The sequence below is a fragment of the Xiphophorus maculatus genome, chromosome 11 (assembly GCF_002775205.1).
Source record: "Xiphophorus maculatus strain JP 163 A chromosome 11, X_maculatus-5.0-male, whole genome shotgun sequence".
Classification (NCBI taxonomy): domain Eukaryota; kingdom Metazoa; phylum Chordata; class Actinopteri; order Cyprinodontiformes; family Poeciliidae; genus Xiphophorus; species Xiphophorus maculatus.
Genome location: NC_036453.1, coordinates 6,622,704 through 6,646,708, shown reverse-complemented (window position 1 = coordinate 6,646,708; position 24,005 = coordinate 6,622,704). Strand labels below are relative to the sequence as shown.

Here is a 24,005-nt window from a genome sequence, read left to right as displayed (position 1 = left end):
TTTTGGGAATCTCTGCAGCGAATGCAGCAAACCTGCTGTTTACAGTTAGGAATGCTAACTGTGCTAATTGCTAATGTAAGATGCTAGACACCCTAAATATCAATCCCTTCATCGTGCTGTCTTTGTCATAACCTTCTGAAAGTTTGACCCACAGCATATATGGAGGCCCGATGACCTTTGCCTCATGTCTTCCCTCTCTCTCAACCTAATTTCCTGTCTGACAACTATAAAGGAAAGACCATGAGAGCAAATAAAACCTTAAAAAATCAACTAAACTAGGCATAACTTGTAAGCAAATCATTTGTTTTTATTTTCTGGTTTAGTAAAAAATACTAAAAATATCATAGCATGGTGTAGGAAAACTCCCCAGGAAAGCTGACAGTCACTGTTGAGAAATCAGATGATGTAGATAAGAAATAACCTTTAAAAATGATACTAAAAGTGAAAGTGAAGATTTTTTAACAGAGAGCAATAATGCTAACCTTCTGTGTATTTTGTTACAAATGCAGGTCAGGCTTAATTCTACCACAACAAAGTCCTTGACAACTGAACATCTCTCACGTACACAATACTCTCATTGTCTGTTTCCATCCTACAAACTCTTCACGCACAACATATGTGCACACATGCTTACACCCAACACACGTCTCATTCTCTATGTGCTCAGAAACAAGCGGCCGTGCCAAAACTTGGGGGAAAAAAATTGGAAAAAGCTCATCTGGTGGAGTTCATCACGCTGTGAATCTCCTTTTGGCAGCTGATCATTTGGAGAACAATCGACACACTATTTCAACACAGTTCCAGCGAACAGTGGGACACATTCTCCCATTTATTACTGAGTTAATGGCCATGTACATGCAGCTTGTAAATCGAGTTTTGCGCCTGTTTCCATAGATTCTGTTTGCTGTCAAAACAAACTGGAACCACTCAGCCACTAAGTTGTAAAGGTCACAGTTATGGCTGCGGACATGACTTACCTTCTCCTGTGGGAGATGCAAAGGGCTACAAAAGACACCATCACTGACAGCTGAGTTTAGAGCACAACTCAAATTAATCTTCACTAGATTAAAGATTTGGTGTTGTGCAGTAAAAATCAGTCACTTTTATGGTGCCATATATGTACCTCCACTATTTAAATGTCTTTTCTAATGAATCCCATTCAACATGGTGTCACGTTATGAGAAGTTTCCTACTAAGGCCTGATCATAGTGAAACTGAGAGATGAGTTGTGACTGCTTCCAAGTTTATGCAAATTTCATTCTGACAAAACACAATCCAGAGAAGACGGCGGTTACCTGTGCATCAGGCTCGGCGTACGGACTAATCTTTCCATCTTCGCTGACAGTTGGTGACCACACTCTCTCTCCAGATCCCGATCTGAAACACAATCCCCAGGAGACACGGTGTTAAATTCACCCTCTGCCAATGCACACTGTAGTGCTGAAGCATCTGAAAATTTCTGCTGAGATGAATGGATTTTTTTCTTTTTTTTTTTGCTGACAATATTCCTTCTGTATTAAGTGTAATTTTTTCCAAGAGTGAATTACTAAAAAATAACACCGAAAAAGTGAAAGTAGACACTGTTCCTATTCGTTTTTCTGACATGACTGAGCCAGGAAAAAAAAACACTTATCAACACAGTGTAATTGTTAGAAGTGTAAAAACAATGTTTGTTTGTTTTTTTTTTAGAAATATTTAAGAAGTACATCAAGTTTGTGTAATCAACCCCCTGTACTCTTAAACCCATAAATAAAATCCACTGAAATACACTGCAGTCATAAAATTCATTTGCTAAGTAGAATCAATCTTTGCACCTCTACTTACTCTTGGAAAAAGTATTGCACAATGACAGACATGTACAGATATGTCCGTCTACAGCCAGAAGGAGAGCATTAATCAGAAGCAAGATGGCCGCTCTGGAGGAGCTGCTCAAATCAACAGGACAGCCAGTAGTCATGAACTTCCCAATCTGGCAGCGTGACCACTGCAGTTAACCACAACCCACAGAATGGAAGCTGCTCAGGTCAAATAAAAAACACAATTTTTGCTACATGTGGGGAAACACACATGTAGGACTGCAGATATCCCAAAAGTAAAAGACGGTGGTGACAACATGTTTGTTGTGATTATGCTTTAATAGTAGTAGTTTTTCATAAAAACGTCAATAAAACTAAATTAATACATAAAATTTTGTGGTTGCTGCATTACAAAATATGAAAAAGTACTGGTTGTATTAGTGGAAGGAACTCTCAGAGCAGTTGATTTGTACATTTGGCAGGTTTTACCGCTGGAAATGAGTATAATTACTTCTCATCATCCCTCCAGACACAGAGCAACATAGTAATGTAACACCCAACACTTCAATGAGAGTTATAGTTTGGATCACAGCCAGTTCTTACTACTATTGTACAGAAGTAGTGATAACTCTGTTACTGCTAAGATTGTTAGATTGTTCTTTTGTTTGTATGCATAATAATTAACTGCAGCTGAAAACACTTATGAAAAAGTACACAACATACTGAATGATTGCTAGGGAAAGATGGATTATTTATTGTACTTCTCAATGGGCCTACTGCGTACACATAAGCAGGTGTTCACATAATTCACCTCTTCCTTAAGAAAACATACAGAAAAATGCTTCAGTGAAACCAAAAATGTGTCACCTTTTCCAGATAAAACAATGTAATTCATTCAGAGCTCTCTTCAGTTCTGTTTCACTGTCAAGTTGTGTGTAAATGTCACAGAGAAGATTGAAGAGGGGTTCTTTAAGCAACATGAATCCAGATGAACCATAGTGTTGAATGTGAAGAAGGGAACATATGAAGCTTTCTTAAGGGTAACACCAGGCCAATGTGCTAAAGAACAGCATATTTACCCCCCAAAAACACAAATGTGTGTCTGCATGCAGTTGCTGACCCCCACAGAGGGGTGAGGCTTTGTCGAACCAGATGAGATCACCGGGTTGCAAGCTGGCACAGCATTGCTCAGGCTGAGGCAATGCTCCAGATATGAGCCACGGAGGTGTTGCTATCAAGGATGCTCTTATGAGGCGCCGAGTGTCTGCTGGATGAGCAGCAGCTCCAGAACTGCGTAGGAAGAACGCTCCCGCCCTTACACTGAGACCTCCATGATTCAGAAGCAGAAAGTCATAATTCTTTCCCCAGTTTGTTTGGTTGCAGTGGTTACCACACAAGCAGTCTATTGAGATGTAAAAGTTCAAATTCAAGCCTGCTGGCTGGACCGGCATTTTTAAAGAGTCAAACAAAAACAGGCTAAAGTGGAAAGGATCACAGGATGACCAGTTCAAACCTCACATTGTTGGCTCCACCAAACCCAGAATTACTCTAAAGACACATGTTGTTTATCTTTTGAAATAAAAAAAATAAAAAGTCCAGCTGGAAGACAGCTGAACTCAATAAGTTAGTTTACTTCATCCGCTCAAATATAGACTCAGTCTTTTTTCTAAATGACAGCAAAATACATGTAGTACCAGGTCAATAAATAAATGTGTATTCAGTTACACACAATGAACTGTACAAATGGAAAATGTGATATTCATTTGTCAACAATTTGTACAACTAACACTATTCCAGCTGCATTTAAATTACACATCCTCTAGTTGGAGTACTTACAAAATGGCTTACTTGTTGCACCTAAATAAAATTTAGGTGTCAGAGTAAAGGGGAAAAATCTACATGAACTTCATAAGTTTCAGAAATTGTAAAAAACCAAACCCACCATACCACAATCACAGACAATAAAAAAATACAGAAAAAACAGCTGACAGCCAACTGTGCTCAAATAAGAATCTTGTTGATCAATGATCATTCCAAGCTTCAACTACATTCATAGTTGTATTTGTCTCTGATCAAAAGCATTTAGGAGAAAAGTCCTTCTGTACTCTATAGGATACAACAGAAGCTGCTACTTTCTCAGCTGAAAGAATTTCAGTGTTCTCTGAAATACACCAGCTACATTTAAAATCTGGTTGCGGTTGATGACGAGATCAAATTATCCAATGACTCCCCCAATGCTTTAAATGCTGAAATCATAACCACATAAAAGAGAGAAACGTGAGAGGACAGATGAGGCGAAGGGCAGCAGAGGCAGCGCCGCTGGCAGGGAGCAGACCTGTGAGTAAGCTGGTTCCTTTGGAGGTTTCTTTTTGTTTTGCCCCAGCAGGAGTCCGGTGCTCTTTTGCTCCCATGCAGTTTTCATGCTCAATTCCTCAGCTGTGACTCACAGGTCACAAAATCAGGGTGAGACATAAAGGGAAAATCCTCCACCAAGGGGAACTTTAACTCCATCTCTAATTTCTATGATTCTTTCCAAATCCTTAGAAGCTTCTCTTGTTTTAGTTTCAATCTGGAGATGATGAGATTTATTTTTAATATGTAGTAATACTTAATATGTTCTCCTCATTTAAAACCTTCTGATCCTGGATTTTTTGTTTAAACTCATGTTTATGTAACTCAAGTATTACGGCAACAGAAAACCCTTCTGATTATACAACCTTCCAAAAATTGTCTTACCTTCTTAACCCATTAAGTCACAACCATAACCTTTAAATTTATTTCAGTAAAATATAAAATAGACCAACGCAGAACAGAATTATTCCGGCATCAACAATGAACGATATCTTTCCATTTTTCAGCATACTTTCCTGCTGACGCATGCCTGAAAAGGACTAAACAGGATCCAGGGTTTTCATTTTTTGTTTACAAAAAAAATCTTGTGTTCATCCCTATTTACTCTACTGTGTACCACTAATTAGTACACTGAGTTCCTCACATGTGTAATTTAATCTCAGAATAAAGACATCTGTTTTGTGGCTATGTTAGGTGGAAAATTAGCACTTTACATCACCATAAACACATTCCAACTACAGTGACGGCAACATGAGGTGGGGATACTTTTCTTCAGTAAGAGCAAGGAAGTTAAAATTCAAATAAAATACATTGAGGTGTATGGTTACAATGTCAAAATGTTTAAAGGGTATGGACGTCCAAAGCATGGTTAGACGGAGAAGCAGTAACATTCACTAAGTGAACCAGTTGACCTAATGCCTACTTGTAATTTGTAATACTTTACCAGCAAGTTTATATCCCTGTAAATAGTCAAAACAAAGATGAATGACATATTTTTAAACTATAATTACCCTGACTGGCATCATCTGCTCTCAATAAAAAAGAAGCGACTAGAATTTCATTTGTGTTGCTATATTTCTGTGTTAAACGGTTTCTAAATATTATGGACTTTGGTTTAGAAAGAGACTCTTTACTGCTTTCTTGTAAATGGAAGTTTTTAAAGTTTTGAAGACCAAAAACAAAATTTCCTTTAATCCAGCTCTGCAGAAGCCAAACCCCACTGTTTGCAACACTGAAAAATAATGCATGTGCAGGAAAGTGGGTTTGTGCCATTTGGTGCAAACTTTTGTTTAAACCTCCAAACCACCAAGTAGAATTTTAATGAGAACAGATGATTGTACATGTTTCACCATAACTACTTAGATGACATGAACAAGACAGTGTCACACGCAGTGCGGAAATGGTGGCTCATTTTTCATCGCATTAACTCACCACACACGACTCTTTCCGGAGACGTTGACCAGCGGTGGAAACATGCATCCCAACCACCATAATCTGTCTCTCATGCTCTTCAGACAAAAAGTTTTCTTCAACAAGCTCTGGCGGAATGACGAGGACTGCAATGAGGTGAAGGCACCACAAAAGAAATTTGAAATATAAAAAAAAATGAAGATAGAAAGAATTCAGTCGGATGGGATTTGGGTTTGGATGGGGAAACAGCGGTAGAACATGTTAAGGTCACAAACAAGGAGGTTGTGGAGGACAAGGAGGGAGGATTAAAGTGAGGAGAGGTTTTCCTCTCCAGCTGGTTCAGATGAGTAAATGTCTGAGAATAGACAGAATACAAGTCTGTCCACAAAGCCACACTAAATTTAGGCATGACACGTGTGAAGAGAGATTCTTCTATTTTTCCTTTGCAAAATGACAAGGTGGATTTAAAGACTGAGGCCATGAAGTAACAGAGAGAGAGACAGGCATGCGTCAGCAGGAAAGTATGATGAAAAATGGAAAGATATCGTTCATTGTTGATGCTGGAATATTTTTTTTCATTCTCTTCCCTGTTTTTCCACTCTTTCAATCAAATTATCCTTGATTCTTCTTTTCCCTCAACAGATTTCTAAACATAACCCAACCAATAACCTGTTAAAAAACAAAGTTGTACTAAATTAAAGCTTAGTTCAACTTTCCTACTCTAAAGTTAATGTTTAGAGTAGTTTTTGCAGATTCTCTTTAAATTGGGCAGACAGAAGAGGCTAATGACGGTAGCATTTTTTTATCAGGGTTGTAAAAATACATGCAGATCACGAGATTTTTGGAAAAGATACATAATTTTTAGGGTAATTGTTTCGCAAATCCTAACTTATAATATCAGTATTGAATTCTATAAACTAATTCCTTGTTTTACTTCCAAATATTTCTAAAATACACTATGTCCTAAAAATTATTTGCCTCCTTCCGGTATACTGTTTTTTACTTTGTATTCCTAGAAGTGGTGTGACTCTTGAAATAAGACTGTTGACGACTCATGCAGGCCACAAATGAACCCAGAAAAATAAATAAAGACTAGTGTTCATATGTCAACAATAAAAATAGACAACGAGCATGAAAGTGTGATGGTCTGAGCTGCTTTGGTGACTTGCCATAATTGATGGATGTTCTTTTCCAGAAAATACTAAATGTTAATATTTGGCCCTCAGTTTGTGGCCTTAAAGTGAAGAGGTGTCACAAACAGCACACCACCCCTGAATGGCTAAAGAAAAAATAAATGGTGAAGGTTCTGGAAAACCTAGTGTGTCAATATTTATTCTATTAAAATTAGTTTGATAACCTGAAAAGTTGAAGTGTGACCAAAAAAGAGAGAAAAAAACAGAACAGCAGGACACTAAGAATACTGATGTTTGTTGTTATATCCATAATTACTGTAGACTCCTTTTTATTTTCGGTTGCTGTTTACTTACCTAATATAATTTATTTAAAAAATACTTTAACAGTATTTTAATTAAATGCTGGCCTGGAGCTTGGGTTCTATAGTCCCTGTAAGAAACTTTAAATCTAATTTTTCCATTTCTTTATTCTACTTTTTTTGTTTTGCAGACCAAAATATTTTCATGAAACTGTGTTGCATAATGTACCGTGAAAGCAAAACAAATACCATGCAGACTTTGACAGCACTTGAGACTTCCTGTTTTATATGGTTTGGGAAGCTTAAAAAGTGTCCAAAGTAGACTCGACAAAGCAGTTAATTATGGCATATTATTTTTTTAAAGTATTTAAAAAACCAAATTAATAACTATAACTGCCATCACATCGTCCATGTTGCCTCTTTATGTCTTAGCCTTCCTAAGTTTCCTGGGGCATCTAAGCAGAAACCTCACGATGCTGGACACTCTTAAGAAAGCCCCATAAAAGACATAAAAAAATGTGGGTTATGAAAGTTAAACATGTGAACCCATTACAAAGAAACATTCTTAAGTTACTCAAGACCTCAAGTTCAGCTGCACCCAGTGTACTGTAATTTTGGTTCCCAGCAGACGTGAAGACTCATATATTTTGTCGATGAGCTGCTGCACAAAATTACAGGTCTCCTATTTCTTGTGACTCTTTGCAGTATTTCATGACATGGTCTTTTAATAAGGGCTGAGAACTGCTTGTCCTTAAAATATTATTTTCTAGTGAGTCAGCATGTGCTCTTTCAGTCACTTCCATTTTATTTGACTTTGGAATCAATGGTTGCAGTTAAATACTCCTTACTTACTTCTGTGGCCCACAGTTGAAGACAATTTCCAACCCTTTAAGTCCCAAACATCACATCTATAAAATGGATAACTCCTTTGTTTTTTTTCCCTCTTTCCTTCATGATAAAGATACTTCCAGGATGAACAATACCTCTAAGCCTCAGCAGAGTGAGGAATTGCTTGACATGGTTGATTTTTCACAACTCAGTAGGGACCTGTGAGATCAGGTAGCAGAAGAAAACATGATGCAAACATTTGATTTTTACTGGTGAAGTAACTGTGTGCTACTAAAATATGAAGGTGTTTAACACTGACATCCTGTATGGTAAATGGTGGGTTAAGGTTAGGGTAAACTTTTATAACGAATTTATGTCAGATCATTATTTCTTGGTTAATGTCAAGTTGTCATAACGAAGACATTTTGAATAATGTCAACTTTGTATTAAAAGTGTCATGATTTACGAATGACACTTTATGGCAACAGTCATAAATATTCATGAAGACTCACTCCTGTTCATGAGTTCAGGTGTTATGTCATGTTTATGATGATGTCATGACAGTCTTATTCACAACCCGTCAAATAAAGTGTTTCTGAAAACACTCAAACAGCCTTACCAAGGCTGTTTTGGCTTTGGGACCACCCAACACTGTTAGACTGAAAATATTAATAGTTATAATATTACATGATGCTTGCATAGAAAAGTTTTGATTGTGTATATTTGCTGAGGCATTATCTGAGTAATGAGGCAATATCTCGCTGCTGAATGAGATTAGTTTTCCTACACAAACGTTTTCCTACTCACTCTTCTTTCTTTCTATGTATTATGATTATGTGTCTACTCTGTCTGTCTGAGTTTCACTGTGTTGCCTTCTGAATTAAATTTCCAGAAACAAAGTATTCAAACCATAATTTGAGCCAGGACGACCCTATGTGCCTTTATCTTTTGTCTCAGTGATTCATGGCTCCTTGGTGTTACTTCTGACCTGTTGTTCTTTCTCATAATTAAACTCTATAATGTGTTTTGACACTCCTGCTCTCTTAGTATTATCTTCAAGTATCTCTTCAAATGAATTTTAGAACATGTTTTTCCAATCATGTGCGTCTCTCTTTCTTTTCCTCCACTTTATCGGCTGTCCAATTAAGCAGCATGCACCAAGCCAAATGTGCATGCCTATCTTTCAGAGGTGGCTTATCCTTTTTCTGTCCAGCAGAACAGGGCAGTTCACTCTGTAATTATTTAACCAACATTGTGCAGAAAGGTCACATTCCAGAAGCTCTTCCTGTTCTACCTCTTGTTACATAGCCTAACATTTTGGAAGGAATATCAGGAGAAATTGTGAATACTATGGTTATATCTTTTTTTAAACTCTTTTTTAATCAAATTACTTAGACAAATACTTTGTTTTTTGCTGTAACATTTAAGGGTGAGGTTACTTGTATGTCTATATGGACAGGTTCTAAGCAAACCGTGCTTCTCCAGTATAGGTATATGAGCATTGTTGACTTGTTTTTCAGTTGCCTGGAGTGATAAAATTACCAGATTTTGATGTTTAAGCAGTGAAATGTTGGCATGTTCGTTTTTCTTAGCAACTGTAAAGGAGCTTCTCTGGTCAATCTACTGACTTACTTCATGTATGCTTCAATAAATTTACAATACCCATGTGAAAAACCACTTAATGCTCCACAGCTTCAGCCTGATATATGGCTGGAGTTTTCCCAAGTGAAGCAGTGGGGGTAGTCGCATTGTGCACTGCATACGATAGAAAAAGAAAATGGAAAAAATGTTTCTGACCATATAAATTTCTTCCCATCTGATTGCTCTCATGACTGTGTCAACTTTATATTTTGAGCTTTCTTTGGCAAACAGAGAAAAACTTTGTTCTCTGCGGCACTAAAAAGAGAGAGCCAGAGAACCAGCTTGGCAGATGTCACTCGTAACTAAGGCTGAAACCACATTATGTTCTTCATCTAAGACGACGACGTTCATAGGTTGCCAGAATCACTCCGCACTTTCCAGTACTCCAGCAGCCCAAGTAACCATCTAATAGAAATGTGGGAAGCAACTGACATTTCAGTTTTTCCTTGGTTGCAACCTTCCAACCACCTTCACCCCCCTCTGTCATTAACCGTTTAGACTGATGATTTTAATTCCAGAAAGATGTTGCCTCTGTCCTCCTCTAAAGTTCAAACCAGAGCGGCATGGTAACAACACCTCTTTTAATTATAAGGATCTGAATTAGGGTGTAATGAAAATCCTATCTAGTCTATTTAAAGGTGGAAACTGCAGTTAAAAACATCAATAGAGAAAAAAACATGACCAAATACACTGTGTCATAGTTTATGTAAGAAATTTGATTTGAAGAGTTTAAATCGTAAGTGCATATGTATATCAACAATTATTGTCTCTCCATTAAATACAGTTTGAAATAATTTTATTTAGATAAAGTTGTGCTTCAAATATATTAGTAAAGTTGATGCGATAAAATATAACAACCCTCTTTTGCCGATAGGACAACACATTAGTCCTTCCCTTCAACATTTTAAGGGCCACACATCTCAGAAAGCCTTTGAAATAGAAACAGGTCCATTAGCTTTTTTACTGTCAAACAACTACTTGTTATTGAAGTAGCAGTTTTAAGAGCTTTCTAACTGCATGTGTTATCCAAATAAACCTGGCATAAATGTTCCTATTTTGAAAAGATGGCTAAAGGAACATGTGTCCCGTCATATTTTTACCCCATGAAAATATGACGTTTACTAATCCAGATATGGATTAGTAAATCCATATTTGCTAATATGGATTTACTAATCCATTTACTAATCCTAATTAGTAAATGGATTACTGATTAAAAGTTTGTAGATACTTGATCATTTCTTAACAAGTAAAAAATAAATCACAATCTTTTTTTCCATTTCAGCAACAACTGGATGAGAGATAATGAGCATCAGTGACGTTATTTTATCCTCAGTGCTTGAATCTCCCTCCACCTGCACCGGGTCGATGGGAATCCCAGCACAGAGTTGGACTTCCTGATTAACTTATCTAACCAATTCCTCTCAGCTGTAGATTAGCTAAAAATGTCATTTCACAAGAAGAGAACAATGAATAGAAATGCTAAGCTGCTTAGCATTAAGCTAAAACACAACTGTGTGGCGATCAGTAGCCTTCCAATAAGTATTTATCAGTAAATTCACCCTACGGGAAAATCATACAATGTTCAAAGAACCTGGAATTACATATCAGTTTCTCACAGGATGGTAAGAACAAAACCGAGGATTGTGTTTTTAAATTGTTTGTTTTGAATAAATGCTATGAGAAAGACTTCTTAAAAAATAAATAAATAAATAAAATAACACAGAATAGCATAAATGTACAACTTCTGCATTCAAGCAATCTGCTTGATGTCTGTAAGTATGCCACATGAACTGAAGGAATGAGGGCAGAGATCTTTTTCATCAGGTTTGATGAAAACCAAATCAGCACAACATCTCACACCGACTGTCAAGCATGGTCAAGGTTCATGACTTGGGCTTGTATTGCAGACACAGAGTTCGAGTACCGCCGCTCATTAGGTTGACCATAAACTGTTATTTATACTAAAATATTATTGAGTGGAATATGTGGAAATGTGTCTGAAAGCAGAAGCTTCACCCATGCTGGGTTATGCAACAGGCGATGATCCAAAACAAAGCTGAAATCTACCGCTGTTGGTGTAAGATATTTAAAAAACTGTGCATAAAGTAATAAGGCTAAGCAAACAAAAAATTCACCAAGACAAGATGACTTTATACCATATGGGAATTAGTTTTTCCCTATTCATAGCTTAGAATTACAGTTTTACTTAGTTTTTTTATCCAACCTGACATCACTAAATCCTACCTTTAATGCTTCAACAGTTAGAAGAACCAGAGAGATCTTTAGCTTTAGCTCATTAGATAATAAAATGGAAAACATCACCTCTGAAATGTATTTGTAAAGGCCAGGAGTCTGACTCACTGCATGTAGAAGCCTCATTTAATCTGATAGTGCTCTATAGGCACACCAACCAGATCATTTTAAGCTGTTGTAAAGCCATCATCTTTCACTGTGACTCAACTGTACCAGACCCAGACTCAACAGACTGAGCAGAAATAGAAACACCATCACCAGTTTCATAATTAAAATAACTCCCTGATCATTGGTAAAGGCAGGATTCTAGCAAAAATACTTCTGAAGCACCTTTTGCTTGAACATGTTGGTCTGTTACACTGACCATGCCTCACTAAAAATGCATCATTGCCCCCTTGGGCATCAAAATCAGACAAGACTTTGATGAGCTGGAGGTTCAGATTACTTGGCATTTTAAAAGTCACCAGATGACATCCCTTCCATGACACCTTCACAGGACTCCAAAAAAAAAACAGATTAATCTGAACTGCAGGCAGAATTCGCAAATCCAAGCTACAGAGATGCAACAGTCAGACTCTAAATTAGGTTCTAAAAAGGTTTCAAACATCGTTACATTTGGCAGAGCAGAGTGTTCAACAGTGTCATACCTGCTGATGATGAGTGTGAGCTCCTGAGTGCATGTTTTGATCTTGTTCTGAGCCTCCATATGAGTCATGAACTCTGTGCTGTCACCATTGATAGCCAAAATGGTGTCACCCGGACACAGGTCACCCTGGGCCGCCTTGCTGCCAGATGTTATCTAAAAACGTCAATGAACAGACAGATAAACATAAACAGGTTATTTAGGAACTGAAGACAAAAGAATAGTGCAGTTTAAAAAAAAAGCAATTGCGATATCTTATCAGGAAATGGAAAATAACAGTGTTAGAAGTTGGCTTTAAATCCAGTAGGACAGTCAGTACTTTCAGCCTATCAAGCAAAATACATATTCATCGATGTTTAAGCACTTTTACAACCAGTGGTCTAAACTTTATCTGCATTATATGATGATTGTGCCCAAACAAGGTATTTTACATCAGTATATTGACCAACCACCTTAACTCCATAACATTCCACAATGCTTAAAGAAACTGTTTAGTTTGTGGTAATTTTTGAAAATAATTCTCAATAGTGATTAACTATGTTTACTCTTATCTGTTTTCAGATTTTGTCCTTTTGGCCTGGTTCTGCAAAAGATTAAACAACTGAGTTGTAGGCGTGTCTGACAGCACAGGTAAAATCCAACGCAGCTCTGTTTTTAGGGGCGTCATTTTGAGACAGTTTCATATTTTCATAAACAAACAACAAGGAAATTGTTAGGCATTTGTTTTAATTCATCTGTATATGGTTGGTATTTTGAAATTGAGTACAAAACCTTGAAGATGAGCGATTTTATGATCAACCACAAAATTGCTTAAGGCTAAACCATCAGTGAATGCTTTTCAAGGTGACCCAGTAACCTTAACATATGCAGCTGATTTGAAAATATCTGCTCAGTGAGTTCTTTCTTATTGGCCTTTCTGTGGTCTTGCATATGACATATTTCCACATTCCTCTAGTTTAGAAGATTTTCTGTCAGCAGGTCATCAGAGCAGATTTTTCACTGCGAGCCCACATTCCTGAAACCTGCATATCTGAGGACATTTGAGGCTCACTGGAAGGCAGAGGGGTGAGAATGAGCGGACTAAAGGGAAGGGTCAGTGAACCAGTGTGTGTGTTTCACCTTCACATACACAAAGTAACATATGAGATCAATTTGTATTATTACTAATATACTCACACGTTACTTATATTCCCAAGCCTGTCTGTGGCTGAAAGGAAAAGAAACCTGCTAATTATTTCCTCCATAATGAAATGGAACAAGTTATATCAGATGAATCTGAGCCAAACATTATTGTTATAGGAAGGAAAGAAAAACAATGACATGAGGTAAGGTGTTATTGTGTCTCCAGTCTTTTTCCATGTTCCAAATATTAGAAAATGACATGTTTCAGTTAGTAATTTACCTAAAGTTAAATGTGAAATTCCTACAGTTTCACTACTTGAAAAATGAATAATATCAGAGGGTCTGAAGTTTATTGAAAAATTATGCAGAGTTCCCTGCTCTACATAAACGGTTCCAACTGAGGTTTTCTCAGGTATAAATCAAAGCAGGACCAGCTTTCTTGAAGCTAAGCTAACTAAAGATCATCCATCTACCAAATGTAAATATTGACTTGTGTCTATTCAGAGTCACAACAGGCTGGTGCCTACCTCCTGCGGTCAGAGGGTGAGAGGCGGGTGCCATCTGTACAGGTCACCAGTTCATCACATTGCAAACACAAAGGTTCAATGAGACAAACTGTCATTCATGCACACATTCACACCTGAGGTCGTCTTAGAATCCCTGATCAACTGTGAGAGAAAGAGTGTCTTCCACACAGAAATGGAAAAGCTAAGATTTAAGGTCAAGGCCTTGATGAAATAAAAAACAAAAGGTAAATTTCAAAGAAAATGTCAAATACAGGACAGAGAGAAATGAAGAATAACTGATTCACTTTTACAAGTTATGATACTTTGCTAATATGATGAAAGATTTATTTTTTTGAAACTAAAAAGACCATGACATTTAACTGGTTAGTCGGTATACGAACATTGATTTTCATATACACTATAGCATAACCAAAACATGACTCCTCAAGAGTAATATTTTACAGGCTGCTGAACATTCCTGAAAATATTCACATCTTCGGCTCAATTTCCTAATTAACCAGGGGAAAGACGACCGTTATTCAAAACCTGTACAGCTCTGCTGCAATAAGGAGTGGTACAGGATGTGATTACAGTTAAAAATAATGGATTAAATTTATTCACTTACTTTCTGTATCAGGAATAAACTGCTGAGAAAACACTTCTGACTGTCCTTTTACACTGCACAAAAACATTTTTTCTGCTTTGAGATTATCAATGTAGTTCACTTATGAGAGCAGATTATCAACATTTGAGGAATGTTTGCACAATAATGGCACAAAAAAGTCATTGTTTAACTCAATTTATAGTAATCTGATCACAAAGTTAGTATTACTTTCAAAAAGGTTGGATACATTTAAACACAGAAAGCTGAAACCAGCTAATTGTCTCTGAGCTACACATATGTTTTCTAAATCAACTCCTTATGCTTTTGTTGGTTATCCATCTTTGTCACTTGGTGCAAGTTTTTGAGCTGAACCCATTGATCTCCATAGCAGAGCCCCCACTGCTTAACTCCACACCATCTCTAATGTTTTTATTCTGACAGCTGCTCTGAGACATGTTGCTTCTGGATCAGTAAAAACCTGACTTTGAAAAACAGATATAGTAATTTAATCCAGTGTAAATAATACGTAAAGAGCTGCAGTAATAAGCAGAAGTCAGGAAGAAAAGGATTTGGCTCGCAGTTGTGGAAAAGACATACAAGTTCACGCTCCATGAAGCACTAATAGCTGGACTGTGTGGTTCCGATGAGGATTGTGAATTTGCAGCCTGCGACCGCATCGATGTCACTAACTCAGTTCCGGTAAACACAGAGGGCAGTGGGGGGAGATTGCATAAATTTGTATACGCAAGAGCAATTCTGGGAAAACTGCACTTGCAGAAATTTGGCATAAACAACTGCATGACTATAAACTTGTTAATTAAAGATTGAGTCTTTGCAAAAGGCGTATGCACCAACATCTCAGGGTGGGAAATGTGACGGGGTTTTTTTTTGTTTGTAGAGCGTTGGCTGACAAGACGCTAACCTTAGGCTAGCGTTGGAGGGCTAAGTTTACCTTGCTCCATCATCATGGCCTCCCAAGAAAGAATTCCCTTTAAACATTTGTGTGAGCGTTGGATCTGGGCCAGGATTGTGCCACAGCGGAACAAAGCTCATTCAGCCACAAAACACACACACACACGCCCACGCCCGCACACACACAGTGGGTTATATCACTTTAGGCTGAGACCCTGAACAGCACAGCATGATTCACAGACACACACGCACACACACACACACAAAGGCATGCCAAATACCACAATAGTATAGCAAAAATAGACAATAAAGGACAAACATGTCTGCCCAAAGAGCCCTAAAGGTAATGTAACCATTCAGTTCTTACAAAATTGAAGTTTGCCATGTGTACACTTTTCATTCTATGTAAAGTAATTACATATGTCTAAGTGGTGTCAATTACAAGTTGTTTTATCTCTTGTTGTGGGTTTTTTCTGGTAACTAGAGTAAATGAACAAATCCCTTGTTAATTTACTAAGAACAAAAAGCTGTTTGAACCAACTTGGTTTGAATAACCTGGCCCTATGTGAAAAGTTACTGCCCATTCTTCTTAAATCATTAGTTAACAAGAATATACTCATTTTTCTTAAGTGAATTTCACTTGCTACACCCAGGAAGATTATTTCCAGGGCTATAGAGTCAAGGATCCCTTAGATAGAATGTGTGTGACATCTTGAAGTAGACTCAAGCATCTAAAAACAAAACAAAAACAACACTATGGACTATTCTGTGACAGCCACAAATGAAGCAAACATGGAAAGTTAATGAATCGTCACAGGACAAGCCAGTCTACCAAAATTACTTCAAGAGTACATCAAAGACTTGTGAAGGAGGTCCTAAAAGAACCCAAACTATATCAAAGCACCGGTTTCACTTGCCTCAGTTGGGTCAGTGATTCAATAAAGAGACAGGGCTAAAATCGTATCCATGGGAGAGTTGGACAGCCAAAACAATGACTGGGAAAAAGAACAAAATCTCAGACTCACATTTGCCAAAAAACATCCTGATAAATCCCAAGACTTTTTGAAAAATATTCTGAGAACCGATGAGACAAAAGTGGAACTTTTTGGAGGGTCTACATCTTGGAAGGTAAAATCTGGCATAAAACTAACAGAGCTTTTCAATATGGCTTTATATTTACAGTCAACATTGTGGTGAAGAGATAGTATTTATCTGTTTTGTTGTTTCAGGAGAAGGACGACTTGCTGTGATTGATGGACCCACAAAGTCTGTTCTGTAACACATTATCTTGAAGGAACATGTCTAGCCATCACTCAATAACTTCAGGTTTGCAGGAGGACAATTATCCAAAGAATGTTTAGTCATGTTTTTTTGTATTTATTCAGTTTATCTTATATGATATTAGTATTTGTTTGAAAGGCTAAAACATAAATAAATACAATAGAATTTTGTTCATATTTTACAACCTCAGTTTTATCACTAAAGATTTCTCTTTTCCAAACAAAGCAACAGTAAGTGCGCCACATTAAAGATAAGAGGTACATTTCTCACTTCAGGTGTTAGATACACTGCTCAGATTCTGATGCAACACTAAAGTTATTTGAAAAATCATATTCATAACTAACATGTGTCTAAAGTAAAGCAATGCCTAGTTAAATACAAACAGAAAGTCTGGTAAGAAAATGCAAACCTTATGTCACCCAGTGTCATCATGTGAACATGTTAGTGAATATGTGGTTCCACTTTGAATATGTCAGAGTAAATTACAGGCTTTGAGCCCAGAAAAGAAAAATGCTGAAAGCTCATGAATGTTGTTGTATGTTTACACTGCATAGAGTATGTAATAAAACTGGATGAAAACTTTCACCCTGGTGTGTGTCATCTTTCTGGGGGCAAAGTCTTGCCACTATCACTTTTTACCATGTGTTTTTCCTGTCTCTTTTATCAAGATCAAGATCTAAACCGTTAAACGTGTTTGACAAACATGTTCCTTCTAATCGCTAAAATGTGCCAACCCAACTCCTGAAACTGCAGCAATACTTTATTTAAACATAAGTCAAAACTGGCAGTCCAGCATCTCGATGCGACATGTTCATAAAGAGAAACTTAACAGTAATTTACCTGCATAAATATTTCTCTGACACATAAACTCCATTTCAATAAATTTGACTTGGAAATGTTTTTGACTGGGTTGGAGGGCTAAGTTGCACTTCTCAGTGACAAAGTAAGTAATTCCTGACAAAGAGTCCAACGCCTTTGTTTGCTTGCTGGCTGTGTGATAAAAACCATGGTTATGACCTTGGCAACATTTTTAATAGCAAAGACAGAGTGTGAGGTTCCGACTGGAGTGGGTTAATCACACTAAAACAAAGAGACTGGATCCGCCAAGAGGAATAGGAAAGAGTGGAGCTGTGGGGACTTGTGTCTCATGAACAATCTTTATCTTGCAAATAGGGGTGAAAGTTAGCTTGTGTAGATAATATGAAAAGTCCTTGCTAAGTCTGTAGTAGTCCCAGAGATCCAATCACACTTAATTCAAAACAGTAAAGATTTCAAACTTGACTTTGTGCTCTAAAGACTCCAGACTTGACTAGGACTCCAGCTATGGGACTTGTGCCTCATGGACTTTCTTTATCTTGCAATGAAGAATGACAGGTAACTGGTGCATGTAGCTATCAAGGTAACAACTACTCAGCATTTATGCAGTCTGAGAATGTTAATGTCAGTCATAGACTTGACTTTTGGTGAAAGACTTGAGAACTGACTTGCATTTGCTTCTTTAAAATTTAAGCCTTGACTTAATTTGTGAACATCTAACAACTTCATAATATTATTGTCCTACTTTAAAATCTGATAAGAAAATTCAGTCATTTTTCACATTCTTCAATTATCCAGTGATCAGAAGAAGAAATTTTGCATCATTGCAAACACATGACATTGTTTCGCATAGTTAATGACAAGAATACCCACATGTACACCCCCCTGTTATCTATTATTTGTTGTTGAGATGCAACATCTGAAATTATCACCTGCTTTGACTCTTGAAGATAATTACTGTAGTCATCACTGTCCAAAAGAACCCACGAGGCTTCAGTGGTCATATCTTGGGTATGACCACTAAGTTAATGCTCAGATATGTGGCAGATATGAAAAAACATACTTTGAGAGATTACAGGGCACAAAGGACACTGGGTTCCAAGATATGCAACTGAAAAATATCTCATGGTTGTATTTGTACTTAAGTCATGTTCTCTTATTTTGGAACAGAGAAGCATTGTCAAACATGCAGCCATTTTACAGACACGAAGCAACCAGTTTCTGTTTGACCTCGTATTGCAATATATCTGTAAGTCCAAAATCTTGGACTGGAGACCTGAAATGTCCTGCTTGCATGATCAGATGTTTAAGGTCAGTGTGGTCCAGACCCTGCAGGGAGAACCGAAATGAATCTCATTTACCCTACGTCATTGCAACAACCAGCTGACTTCCAGGCTAAAATAATGATTATGCATGCTGCTTCAATCAGCAAAGATGACATCATGCAGCTCGTCTTCATGACATTGAATTTAGATTACACAAGTAGATTACACATTTAATAGAGACAGAGGGAAGCCAACATCTTAAGACAAAAAACATTACTGGGCAACTTTAAAGTTAATCTTAATTTACTATTAGCAATCAAGAAAATTCACTTTGGTATCATTTTAGATTTAGAAGCAAACAAACACAAAGTTTCAATGATAACAGAAAGAAAAATTATATTGCAAACTAAACTGTGTGCTGAAAAATAAATCGACCATTAACCATACGTCATGACGAAACAACCCTGTAACACACTTCCTCAAATAGTGTTTGTTAAAATTAAACACTATTTAAATAAACAACACATACCTGAAATAGATGCCAAACTGAACTACTGAGGAATATTATGTATGCTTAAATACTGACAATAATCATTTCACACTTTGTATTTTGTGAAACTGCAGCCAAATATGTCAGTTACTGAATTTGTCAGCCAGAATTCAGCATGTTTTCCATTAAATGTATTGATTTTAAATGTGTTTTTTTTTTCTTTGTTTTTTAATTAAACAATATCTAATTATTTTTGCAAATTGCTGGTGCTTGGTCACACTGATTTTTTAAAAACAAGGCGTCAAGACATGTTGCTGGTGTTCATTTAAACAAAACCTTAATTAAACCATGATTAAAAAACACCACCTTAAGGTTAGACAAAACAGGATACTGCTTGAATTGTAATAAATATTACCTAGATGTTTAAGGGTCTGTATGTTGCCAATTTATTTGGTGACACTTGCTTGATGCAGCACACAACGTTTTAGAAAACAAAGAGGTGGTAAGGTAGAAAAATCATCAAAAAGAAACTATAATTTAGTTTGCCAACACAGCAAAGGTCAGCCAGAACCAACTTTCGCAATAAAACCTCTTTGATTTTTATTGAGATGGAAATAGTGGATTTTATTTTTCCTAGTAACTGGAGTTTCTGCTTCCGTTTAACATGACATGCTGAGAAGAGTGACAGAGTACATGTTGCTAAAAGTTACAACACAGTGGCTCTTGAGGACTGGAGTTGGAGACCCCTGTCTTCTAGTAGGCAAGAAAACAAAAAGAAACATCCTAAGAACAAGCATAAAAATGTACATTGGAATAAGTCCAACCTTGACTGAATTATTATACAGTCTGTGTCTTTAAAACAGGGAATATGTTTTGTAAAAAAGTGCATAAACCCAAGAAACTTGTTCCTTTTTTTACCTAAAATATTATCAGTCATTTCATCTCATTAGGTGGGTATAAACCCCTAAATAAAAGCTAGACCTAGTCGTAAGTAATTTCTTATCAAAATCAGCAAACTCAAGCACTGGACAACAGGAAAAAACCCAAACAATGATCAATGCATGTCTACTAACACAAATAATGCATTTTAAGGATCATGGGTATCTTCATTTTTTCTGACTGCTAAACATATTTTCCAAAAGCAAAATAAAGTTTAAGTTGTTATTATGTCACATGGTCAATGAATTGATGTGTAATGATTGGTACAAAGGCTGTTGTAGTGGTATCCAGGGATTTGGTTGCAAATACTCTGCGTATATTTAAGCCTCTTACATTACACATTTTGTTAGATATGCTTCCTTTTCAACAGCTGCTTCCTTGTCTAACTTTCAATCCAAGATTTTGGAATTACCCAAACATCCTCCATTCATTCCTGCAAGTAGCTCTTCCATGTCAGCTATGGGTTTCTCTTGTGTATTTCTCCTCTGTAACAATCTGTGAAGTGTAACCTGTAATTAACTGTAATGTTGCCAAGAAGACAAGGTTTTGCAACACCTGCTGCATCAGAAGGAATGCAGTGAATGTCATGCTTTTTATTTTGGCAATCATGCAAGAACTCGCAAATTCAACTGGTGAGAAATTAAGTGATTTATTGCATTGAAACCAAAGCCTATCTAAGATGCCCTGAGGCAGCACTGAGAAAGATCTTCACTTTACAAATATTTTCCAAAGATTGGAAGCTTTATACCAACAGTAAACCACTTCAACAATTCCCAAAGTAAACATTTCATGAAATAGGCACTTTGTTTATGTCTTTGATTTTAGGATGTCAAATTCAATTAACTTTCACTGTCATTTAAGAGAACTGAATTCACCAAGTCTGCAAGCGAGTCTCACTGTTGTGAGAATGATGGACCCACAAACCTGATGGTTTACATTTGTCAAGACTTTTGCACATACTGTTTGACTCAAACCAGCTTGTGGCATCAAACCTTTTTCCTCCTTTTGGTGCTAATATAACTGAGCACTTGAACTGACCCAGAGGTTCTCCTGTTTGTCCTTCCAAAGTTGTTAATCTGTGCTTGTAAATGTAAAAATTACACCTCTAGTTTGAAATGCTTGCACCCTGCAGTTACATGGAAGGTTAGGGGCTGGCTGGTGATACAGCTGAGGACAACACCTGGAATCCCTCAGCAGCACGAATAAGCACTGATGAAAAACAAATGTCAGCACCCCCCCCCTCCTTCTCACTTACTCTGTCCCTCCTGTAAGCCCTGCAGCACCAGGCTGTGTTTTCCCTGGCAAAGATGAACTAATGGCTACTGCCAGATCCACCGCAAGCACCGTGACTCTTGACCTAAATTGTGAGGGTCAGGGAAGTTCATGAGGCTTTGAAAGTACAGCTTCATCTACTTTTGTCAATATTTCAAACAATGATGAATTAACATAATTATGTGGTCTTACAAGATAAGGATTCTAGCACATGGAATCAGTTTGAAAGGGTCATTTCATGTGGAGTCACTCATCAAGACAGCAAAACTAACATTAACCATGGGCTGGTTACTAGTTTCAAGGCATACTATGATTTCAAAAAGTTAATTTTAAAACCACTACAATTTTAAGTGACATATTTTGGATTTTTTTTGTTTTTCACAAGTGAAATAATATCATAAATCACAAACTATGCTTAAAAGAATCAGTATTGAGTCTGGCATAATTTTATCTAGGCTGACTAGTAAATATTTTGTGCATTCATGCAAAAAGAAAACATTGCAAATGCTGGGCTAAAATATTCTAAATCTCACATTTTACTTTAGAGACTCACAGCTAACAGCTGGACAATCCCTTACTTCAGCAGCACTTCTTACTTTTTATTTGACCTGCACTCATGGCATCCCATACACTGTGCTGCCATGTTTACCACATCAAAAACTTCAAATGGTTGTGGTGTGTGTGTGTGTGTGTGTGTGTGTGTGTGTGTGTGTGTGTGTGTGTGTGTGTTTAAGTGTGAATGTGTATCTAAATAAACCTTTAGAAAAAAGTATTTTGAATAATAACATGTAATGATAGCAATGATGGGTGTTTGAACCTTCTCCATTTGTATGGTCTTTCCTCTCTACCTGTGAAGTAAAGCTACCGAGCCAGTATTTTTATAGCATTAATTTACAAGAAGTAAAAGTAGCAGAAGTTCATTAAGTAAGATTAATGAACTTTACATATATTCCATTTTGATCTGCAATTGTTACTTACAGTTGTTTCATCATAAGCCATAAACCCATTATGGTTTTTGTTTTTTTTAACTCGCCAACGCTAATTAGGTCCTATTCCCCTACGTTAAAAATATTACTTGTTAGATTATCATCCCTTTTCTGTTCAGACTGCAGATTTTGAGAACAAATGATCGCTCATAGTGACTTCGCTGGCAAATCACCTGCCAGAAAATAGACAGCACCATCTTTCCGTTATGAACTCAGCTTTCTAAGGATTAATAAAACTGTGAAAACTTTTATTCAATCAATAATGCTTACAATCCCAATATGAATGCATATCAAACGTATGGGGTCAACGCGGCGGTGCGTCTCCCCTCTTTTTTCCACAATTCAATGAATGGATTCATAAGCAGGAAAAGTCGCTACGTACCCTGGAGATGGTTAACGGTGTGCTAAAATCCCGTCCTCCCACCAGGCGAAACCCCCACGGAGAGGGTCCCTTCAGTGTCACGGTGTAGGACATGTTTGGTGTCGAGACTTTTCGAAATTCTTTTAAATAAATAAAATTTCAGATGATAAGAGGAGGAAAGGGGAAAGTCCGGTACAAAAGCGAACGTGAAGTAGTCAGAGTCCTCCCGCAGCTGCTAGGCAACGCCGTCCTGGCTCTGCAAACTTTGCTGCTCCGCTCCTGATTCAAGTTTAAGTAAAGAAGCCGCCTCTGACGTCGCTGGACGGGCTGTTCGGCCCGCCTTCACCCAGACTGAAAGCGTGAGAGTGGGAGGAGACCCAGCGGACTCTGATCCTGCGAGTCCTAATTCAAATATGGGACAATAAAAATGTTTTCCCCTCTCTATCATATCTGATTAAAATACCAACATACAACTAAAACTGCTTTTGTATAAGCATAAGAATTACCTGTTTGTTTTTTCCTTTCACTTTTTTTACATTAATATACAGGTCCAATTTTAGGTAGCCTAAGGTTCAAAAAATTACCAAATGCAAGGAATGCATCTATTATTCTACTTCATATTTTTATATTCTATTTATTTTTTGTGAATCTTCACATTGCTGCTGGTCTATCTGAATTTCCTTACTGTGAAGTTGTTTTAATTCTAGTTATTTTGAGAGACATTTTTGATTATTTTCCTAAATGTAAGTGTTTGACAGTCATTACATTTTCTGGAAAAAGGGGGAAACTTGCATCATCAGGTTGTTTGGGGTTTTGTTGTGGAGCAGAGTGGTGCAGGCTGCAGGGCTGCACTGTTGTAAACACTGCTGCCTTGCAGCAAAAAGTTCCTGCAGCTCTTGGGTCCTGGAGTTTATATCATCTCCTCTGCCATTCAGGGTTCTCTCCAGGCCCTCCTGCTTACTTCAGGAGTCCAAAAACATTTACATGAGCTTAATTAGGTTCTCCATACAGCCTTTAGGAACAATCATGTGTGAATGATTGTTTGTCCTGTGTGTATCTTGTGTTCATGAACTGGATGGATGGATGGATGGATGGA

General features: G+C 37.2%; 1 protein-coding gene across 1 annotated transcript in view; it reads right to left on the bottom strand.

The window, feature by feature from the left end:
• The window catches only part of pdlim4 (PDZ and LIM domain 4), a 53,842-nt gene extending 30,661 nt beyond the window's left edge, over positions 1-23,181 (bottom strand). The window contains exons 1-3 of the mRNA XM_023342519.1: positions 22,931-23,181; positions 12,360-12,511; positions 1,296-1,377 (exon numbers count right to left, since the gene is read on the bottom strand). Coding sequence (XP_023198287.1) covers positions 1,296-1,377; positions 12,360-12,511; positions 22,931-23,023 — 327 coding nt within the window. The 5' untranslated portion in view covers positions 23,024-23,181. The remainder of the gene's footprint in view (positions 1-1,295; positions 1,378-12,359; positions 12,512-22,930) is intronic.
• Positions 23,182-24,005: the final 824 nt, after the last annotated feature.